This window comes from Pieris rapae, chromosome 2 (assembly GCF_905147795.1).
Source record: "Pieris rapae chromosome 2, ilPieRapa1.1, whole genome shotgun sequence".
Classification (NCBI taxonomy): Eukaryota; Metazoa; Arthropoda; class Insecta; order Lepidoptera; family Pieridae; genus Pieris; species Pieris rapae.
Genome location: NC_059510.1, coordinates 6,477,085 through 6,486,689, shown reverse-complemented (window position 1 = coordinate 6,486,689; position 9,605 = coordinate 6,477,085). Strand labels below are relative to the sequence as shown.

Below are 9,605 nucleotides of genomic sequence, written 5' to 3'. Positions count from 1 at the left end.
TGAAAATGGAAAAAAAGGGTCCATACACTGATAGTACCTATTTACTTACATCATACTATCACATAATATCAAAACATATCGTTACGTTATTTATAAAAGTACCTATGAAGTAAATAATATATATATATATATATATATATATATATATATATATATATATATATATATATGTATATATATAAAATCTCTATATATATATACTAGCGGATCCGACAGACGTTGTCCTGTCTACACGTCTTTAATTTCAAAATTTCAATTTTTAATAAGCGATTTTGATGAAAATTATTATTCAAATGTTATGACAATATCTAACGATCCAGCACATGGTCACACACGATATAACACAATGATAACAAAACTTTTTTTAAATTTCGGGTCAGACTAAAATTAAAATTCGAATATTATTTAAAATTTGACACTGCAATGGTAGCGCCGTCTGTCGGATCCAATGTAAAACATTCCAAAATCAACAACAACTAATAAATTGAACATTAATTAAAAAAACATTGTCCAGCGGACAAAATTGTGAATCTAAACCATTCCCAGATCCCCTTGAACACACACAAAAAATTTCGTCTAAATCGGTCCAGTCGTTTAGGAGGAGTTCAGTCACATACACACGCACACAAGAAATATATATATTCATATATATATATATATATATATATATATATATATATATATATATATATATATAATATGTTTATAATATTACGTCTATTTTACTTAAATTCAAATAATAAATGTATAAATTAACATTTTTTTAACACTAAACTTCACTACAGTCAGAAATTTACAGGAAATCAATATCTGGTAAGGGGGCGTCCATAAATTACGTGAGGTGTTTAAGGGGGGGAGGGGGTCGAGTCAAATCTCATCTAATCTTACGTTGGAGAGAGGGGGGTCTCGGCAAATATCACGCAATTTTTTTTCTGATTGAAACAAAAAAAAAATAATACTATTTTGGTCTATTTAATCCAGATTGTACATGCTTAAGATTTAATCTTAAGCGTAATCGTAATACGATTAAGATCACTAGTCGTAAATAAAAGCACGAAGCAAATTTGTTTTTTTCTTTTTACAATAACAATCCAACGCGTTTACGTAAGAAACTCACATTTTGAAAAATCTCACGTGAGATTGGGGGTTGGGGGAGGGGGTTGAATAAAATCTCACGACATCTCACCAGGGGGGGAGAGAGGGGCAGAAAATTAAAAAAAAACACCTCACGTAATTTATGGACGCCCCCTAAGTAGGGGGTAAATCTAACCAACACGGAAAATGGGGTCTACGACACAAAAAGTTTGGGGAACTCTGCTCTAGATTATAACTTAAACTGCGTTATCATATGCATACCTAAAGAAGTAAATACACGAAAGAAACTGATAAAATAATTACTGTTTAAATTTATAAAAGTCTACAATAATAATCTTTTAAAGTCTTTATCTTCCTTTTTACTCTTGCCTTATGTGGAGTGTCTGAAAACTAAAATATATTTTCGAGGCCGTCCCCAAACCATGGCTTATTAGACTTATAAAAATATTTTCAAATGTTTTTGAAAAGTCATCCTGTCAAGACTATTGTAAACTGTGCATTGTAATATAAGAAAAATGACCCAGAAGTTTAAAAATTACATAACTTTTATTCCTGCGTAATAATTATTTTATTAACCAAAGTTGTATAGTTATGTTTACCTTTGCGGGGTTCAATGACTTTCTAGACAGTTCGTTACAAACAACCACCAAAAACAGTTTTCATTTTGTCTTTAAAATAATAATTCTTATCAATTGCTGGCTTGTCTTGTAAAGTTGAAAACTATTTAGTATCTATCTAAAACTATCTATCTATCCCTATTTAAAACAAAAATCTTTAATTTACGTGAATTACACTCATTAATTATAAAATACATTGATTTTAAAAATAAATTTGTCACGGCTCGTCACTTAGAAATCTGGAATATTTATTCTAAGCTAATTTGAAAACAAACTGCGACTGTATATGGCGTTCCTATGTAAATTAACGCAACATTTGGTTTAGGCGAACTCAATGATTCGCCCAAGTAATTCAATCATTCATTTCAAATTTTTGTTATAGGACGACTGACGTCATCTTTCGCAATTGTGAGACCTTTAAGAGTAAATTTTGACCTAACCTCACTATAAACATAAGATACGTTATGTTATTGTATCCTTGGAAGGCTCGACATGTACGTCTATTAAGGTAAAAGTCAATAAAATAATCACGGAAACTGTCTTCCGACTACTTACAATCACTCATCATGAATTTATAAAAATAAGACTCTTCCCTCTTCAGTTCTATACTAAATATGCGTAAACAACTGAAGTACAAAAACATAGTATAATCCATAAGACATTAAGTAATTGGGTTCACTTGCGATAATTAAGCGAACAGTGAATGACGTAATCTATTTCCAGCGATCCAAGATCGTTGTTTATACATATAATGCTGGATCTCATATATTTTTCAATAAAATAAAGAACGACGAACAGCTTCTAAAGAATTAGATTTTTTTACAAATTATTATAAATAGGTTGTGCATTTGATGGATGTAATATGTATATGTTTTCTATAACTCAAATCATATTATCGCAATTTCTTTAGCAGTAAGGTTTCGTAATTGCGTAATATGTTGTATGAGTTGCTATGAGAGATGGTCACGCACGGGCTTTATGGAAAATGTTGGGGCAACCCAGCTGCCAGGGGCCCATCGAACTGGTATAGCTAGGTATTATTAGTATACTTTGTTTTAATAATTGCGGGATTTTTCTCCAAACTTTTCTAAATCCACAAAACAAAATCCTTACCACATATTTTGAAACGGAAAATTGTATGTACATATTTGATTGTTGACAAAAATATTTAAATTATAAAGCTTTTTAGAGAAATAAAATGTAGGATAACACTTCCAACCTTTCACGTTAAAAACATCTTACCTGCTGCTAACTATAATCCTATATACCTAAATAAATAAAAATTCGGGTTTTTCATTGTTTGCCATAACTAACTTATAGGGGTACGAAAATGGCCTGAACTTTTAAAGTCTTTGTGGAATGCCAGAATATCTCTGCACGGGTTCGACTATGAAATAATCAGTTTCTTTTGGGAGGTATGTATATCTCTTGACAGCTAAATTGACCGCGAAACAGCTGGAGGCTGGAACAGAGGTATTAAAAAAAACGACAGATTTTTATTTTATAGAATCCCTATTCCCCCCTGGGAAGCCCAAAAAGAGCAAGCATCGCAGACCATAGACACACTTTAAGTGGATGCGATGCGGCCGGTATTTTGAAAAAACGTACAACATTTATCACTTTATTTGTATGTTTGTAAAAAAAGATTATCTTCTATACATGAAAAACTATAGTAGACATAAAAACTGAGGTAGTTCATTCAAATCTTAAGTTATTGTAATAATTAATATTACAAGGCAAATAGCTATTATAATACATTTTATCTTAGTAAAACAAACCTTTAAGACCTGCATTACTGGTAAAATCATCATATTTCATAATATATACTTTTAAAACATTTCTCTTTTTTTTAAGTATAATTCTAAAATTTAAGAAATCTTTCAACCTTTGGAAGTTAAAAATATTTTCAACACTTGACATATATAAACGCTTCATATATTCGAACCCTGGACTCATCCCTTAAATAAACCATCACAGTTGCGATTATCACAAGCACTTTCCTGATGTAAAACCTGCCTAGATTTGTGGCGTATGTACGCAATAATTTATAACGATTCTACAATAAAATGGCACATTAAATACAAATAATGATTAACCTAAAAAATATGTAATAATAATCATAAATAATAATTATAAATAATAATCAAAAACTAATAAAAATGCAGTATAAAGGTAGATCATAGACACACTTTGACTTATGACAGAAAATGGGGAGACAATTATTGGTCCTGGAGCCTTCTATTTAAACTCTTCTATTTTGTTTAAATTATAAAGCCGTTTCTTGACGGACCTTAAAATATTTTCTTTTGAAACAGTGTCAAAGTCATCGCCACTGGGTCGCTGGATGAATCTAACAGCTTGTATCAAAATGTTTATGGCGTGTTCATCCAGTGAATTAAAATCGCACGTCTTTAAAGCTTTGTCTGTGAATACTTCGTGTAAAAGCATGCGACATAGGTCAGTCCTCGTTTTTGCCGCCCTTACAATGTACGACTTTGCTACACCATTTACATACACACCACTGTCAACTAGTAACTCGAATAAATGATCAGTTTCTTCAGGATATCTCAAAGTCCATCGAGTAGCAGAATTTTCTTTGGCATTTGCAAGCTTTGTCCCGTTTTCCTCTTTCAGTTGCAATTTAAGTTCGATGATTTGTTTTTCTTTCTCGTTGATTATTTCGATTAGCTTTTGGTATTTATCATCGACTGTATTCTCTTCATCGTTGTAAGATTTCAAATCGTCTATAAAATCTTTAAGCAAACAAGATTTCTTATGAATTTCTTTTTTAGCTTCGTCCAGTTCTTCCTGTTGTTTTTCATAGGATTCCAATTCCTTCGTTAAAGTTTGCATAAATTCTGGCGTTAACATATCATCATCGTCTAAAGCTCTCTCTATATTTATATCCTTAGACTTTCCCGATTCTCTAAGTTTAGTTTTTTTTTCGTTTTTCGTACGTCCTGTTTTAGCCTTCCGCTTTTTTCCATTTTTTTCTAAATCAGCTGGATTATCTTCAGGACCTAGAATATTTATAATTATTTTCAAAACCTCTAAATAACATGAACTGTTCCATTAAATTAAAGGTTTTAAACAAAATAGAAATTTACGTTGGATGTTACCGTTTGACTATTCATAAATTGCAATTACTAGTTTATTTATTTTATTAATTAAGACAATTTTTACATAGATAGTTTAGTCTATATGAAAGAAGCAGAAGTATAAAATAACCACCGTTTAAATCTGTTTCTTCATCATCTAGTTTCCGAGAGTTCAAGTCTCTACAAATATCTCTTGCCGTTTGTGCTGTATCTGAAAAATAAATTTATGTATATGCAAGTATATATTACTACTAATCTATTTGGAGTTACGCCCCGAGATTTTAGCCAGACGTAGGCACTCCTTTCAGCACTAATCAGCATAGCATAGCATTTTGTTATACGTGAGTGGTAAGGATAGTAAGTGAAAATTATATCCTCTGTTATATGAAGCTTTCCTCGTTGACTCAAGAACCATACACTAAATAATAATATAATCGGGTTTGTCAATCAATCAATTAAGTATATCATTATTAGGTGACCGATATTTAAGACCATTGTCACTTTTAACATTAAACCTTTTTGTTAATTCGCGCTCTTAATTCGTAACTTAGGGTTAGTGTCGCCGTACCAAAGCCTTTAACTTGTAAAGTTTGAGCACACCAATCTGCTAGACAAAACCAGCATTTTCGAGGGCCTCTAAGTTGTAGGAATTTATCGATCACAAGCTGACCTGACTTAAAAAAATAGATGTTGTCCGATTCTCAGACATACGGAAAAAGCACACAAAATCTCATTAGAATCGGTCAAGCCGTTTCAGAGGAGTTTAACTACAGACACCGCGACACGAGAATTTTATATATAAGATTATGCCAACAATGGCGCGTAATATGGAAAATAAAGGAACCTCAACAAGCTTAAACATATTGCAAACAAGAATTGATATACATATAATATGTAAATGCCTACTACATATCTACATTCTCTATAAAACATGTAGAGTGAATTTAAAATTATGCGTCGCGGCTCACGGTCACATCGAATACTGCTATTTGCAAACTAAATTTAAAAACAACTTAAAAAAAACTGTACGAGCTGACCGCGTTAGTATGTATATAAATGTAATTTTATAATAAATAATATTTTTGTTTTTTATCTGAATGAATTCATATTTAGACCATTAGTTTCATATGTTTGTTAAATGACACCTGTCTCAACTGCAAGAGTTAAGATTTACGTGTAGGTTTTGAGCCAACATTACTATAAAAATTTAAATCTATAAAAAAACAATAAAGCATAAAGCTATATAAACTGTACTAGATAAACAACTAAAGTAAAAATAAATATCGGACGCTAACATATTGTATTAGGGAAAATAGAAGACTAAAAACTTCATAAAACAATATTAAAATTTCAATTGTTGTCATCATACAACACTTGCGATAAAGGCGAACTAACAAACAGTGCATGACGCAATCTGTTTCTGGAATCCAACGATCGTTGGCGCCCAAATTTATATTATGCTTAATTTCGTTATAAAAAAACGGGATACAACTACTAAATTAGACTTTTTTTACAAATTATTATGAAAAAGTTAACGATTTATATTTCTATAATTCATTGTCATATACAGCAATTTTAATAGAAGTTAATTGTTAGCTTTCATTATTTCGTAATATACCCCCCGGCATTGCTATGAGAGATCAATACCATGAGTCATCGCGCACACTTCATGGTAAACAAAATGTTGTGGCGATCCCAGTTCTATTATTATTCTACTTTGTTTTAATAATTGTTGGATTTTTCTACAAATCTCTCTACCAAACAAATTTATAAACACATCTTTCGAAACTGAAAATTTTCAAAATATATTTTAACATTATTAAATAAAATACCACTTTCAGCCGTCATTTAGGCAAGTTTAATTCGGAAAAACATTCTGTCCGCCTTGATTGTAAAAAAATGGTGGATAGAAACTATAATTTCACTTCTTTGTCCCTTTCTGATAAACAAAAATATAAATACATAACATCTTACCTGCCGTACGTTTAACTTTACCCAAGAAATAAGGCCATTTATCATAATAAAATTTATTCTTCATGCCTGGTTCTATGGGATATGTGAACACAGTGTAATCTTTTTTATTGATTTGAATTACGTCACTTGCGGGTATATAAATAAATTCATCCAAAAAAGCATATGGCCTTTCTAGAAATTGCAGTACGTAGAATGCTTTTTTTGGTTTTTCGTCCATTATCTAGAAGAAAAAAATCATATTAAATTAAGTATCTGTCTAAATAAGTGTTAGCCTAGTGGCTTCAGCGTGCGACTCTCATCCTGAGGTCGTAGGTTCGATCCCCTGCTGTACGACAATGGACTTACTTTCTATGTGCGCATTTAACATTTGCGCACGGTAAAGGAAGGATCGTGAGGAAACCGACATGTCTTAGACCTAAAAGTCGACGACGTGTGTCAGGCACTGGAAGCTGATCACCTACTTGCCTATTAGATTTAAAAAAATGATCATGAAACAGATTCAGAAATCTGAGGCGAAGACCTAAAGAGGTTGTAGCGCCACTAATTTATTTATTTTTTATCTGTCTAAAGCTTTTATGAGGAAGAATTTTTAACCATATGAGCGTAATGCAATTTACGTATGCATGCTGAATGTAAAATTAATGAATTTTTGAACAATGCGCCATTAAGTGACATCGTACTTGATCACTTAATGGCGCACAAAAATAAACAAGCTCTATAGGCTACCGGCTATTTTGATGTTTGGGATATGGCGTTACGCTGCGGGGCGGGGATTTGGGAAATTATGCGTTATTGTTAATAATATTTTCGACACAAATAGCAACCTAGGTTTAATGACGAATTGGTAACGAAAACTTTATTCTTCAACGCCCACTTATGTTTTTATTCGTTCGAATTTAACAATCAACATTATTTTGGTGTTGGATCGAAGAATTACGGTGCTCCCAATCGGAGTAGAACAAAATGTTACAAAATACACACAAAAAATATTTTTCATAATAGAACTTACTATATATAATATAGATACTGTTGCACTAATTTGCGTTTATTTATAACGATAATTGCTGTAAATTCACTTTTTAGCAAACTAGTCATTACAAACAAACTGCACAACACTTCGCCTCAATCCCTTTTGTTACACTATTAATGATATGATAATAATAGAGCGCCCACTGCCCCCGGTCACAACTCACTAGTCAGTAGTCAATGTTCCACTACCACCAGATAAGTCAACGCGCCACAGTGGCGGATCTAATGTTGCCAGCTGTGGAAAATAATTTGCAATCTATTAACAATATTCAAGGAAAATATCAACGTGCTCCATATCAAACATTATTTAAATAACCATATGATGCAATAAAACAACACCAATTTTTATTGTAAATTACTGAAATTGTAATGTGTATCGAAGACTCTGAGATATCTCTATCACAATTTTTATAAAATAAAAGATATGCTTACCCCTGTAGCTTGGCTTACTTTTTTACTAAATAATAATAATATTTTTCGAAATATATTAAAATATAAATTTAATTTAAATCCACTAAATGTAAAAACTCCCATATAACATGGTAAAGATAATATATATTATAACATGCAACCCTTAACTCTACATAATTTTCCTGTCATGGCGGCGCCTTCCTGCGAATATTATGCACACGACCCTCCTTCACCCACAGTATTGTTAGAGCAGTACTTTTAAATACAGTAAAACCTTCCAGTAAAATCTTTTCCAAAACGATTTCACAGGGACCAATGAACGCGTTTTATGCGGGAATGAGAAAATAAAATTACACTAATTATTTTCTAATATCGTAGTAAATTTAAAATAGAATATATTAAATTATAAATATAAATTACACTAAATACACAGTGTAGTTATAATTATATTATTTGAAGCAATCACTTATTTTGGAGCGTTGTTGTTGTCAATCAATGGAATTATGCATCTATTTTTAATCTGGAAGTGACCTACAGCTACCCGTCCATGAACTGAATGCCGGTCATCCAAGCTCGAGATTGTGCGTAAGATTGCTCCCTGTAACATATTATGATATGTAACAAGCAATAGCAATCAAATATCTGGCAAACGTAACATTTGGTAAAGGCCAGGACAGTGTCGCTTTATTTGCTTTAACAGATTTACGTTATTTCCTTAAAAACAGAGTATTTATGGCATCAATTTATTCGTACTCATGTGAGTTGTCTCACGGATCGTAATTTCGCAATAATTCGGGAAGGGTTGCCATCTCGAATTGTATACTGTCTCCGATTTCCCACTGATTTAGCTTTGAACGTGGTGAACGCTACTCGCTGCCACAAAATATATGGTAATCTATATAATAATCCGGTCGATTTAGACATCCAAGGTTACAAAAATTCCCACTTCGCTGAATATTGGCAGGATTGTTCAATACACAATTATAAAGGAAATGTAAAAGTCATCAATCCGGCACGTGCAAAAAATTGTACTCGGGGACAAAGGTCACAAAACGGGTTTTTTGTTTTTAAGTTTTATCATAAAATTAGCTCAGATCAAAATTGTAGATCAGATGATCCATAAAAAATGTCTAAAAACATTTTTCCTATATATGCCACCGTTTTAAGATATAACGATTCCAAAAGTTGAAAGAGTTGTAATCGTCATAATATGCCCACGTTTCCACGCTACCTTTGAGCTAATGTACTTAGCGCGTTTGTTTAATGTGGTTTATAAGCTATCACCAACGGAATTCGCTTTCTACGATGATTACTACGATGAACTTAATTTTGCTGAAAGTCGCGAAAAACCCGTTTTGTGACCTATGACCCCGAGCAAAAT

At 32.0% G+C, this 9,605-nt stretch overlaps 1 protein-coding gene across 1 annotated transcript; it reads right to left on the bottom strand.

Annotated features, from left to right (window-relative positions):
- Nucleotides 1-3,319: 3,319 nt before the first annotated feature.
- LOC110997253 lies at nucleotides 3,320-8,108 on the bottom strand. The gene is made up of 4 exons (XM_022265318.2): nucleotides 7,794-8,108; nucleotides 6,785-7,004; nucleotides 4,944-5,021; nucleotides 3,320-4,732 (listed from the first exon to the last, which is right to left on the bottom strand). The coding sequence occupies exons 2-4, from the start codon at nucleotides 6,999-7,001 to the stop codon at nucleotides 3,951-3,953; spliced, it is 1,077 nt and encodes a 358-aa protein (XP_022121010.2). The 5' UTR covers nucleotides 7,002-7,004; nucleotides 7,794-8,108; the 3' UTR covers nucleotides 3,320-3,950.
- Between the last annotated feature and the right edge of the window lie 1,497 nt (nucleotides 8,109-9,605).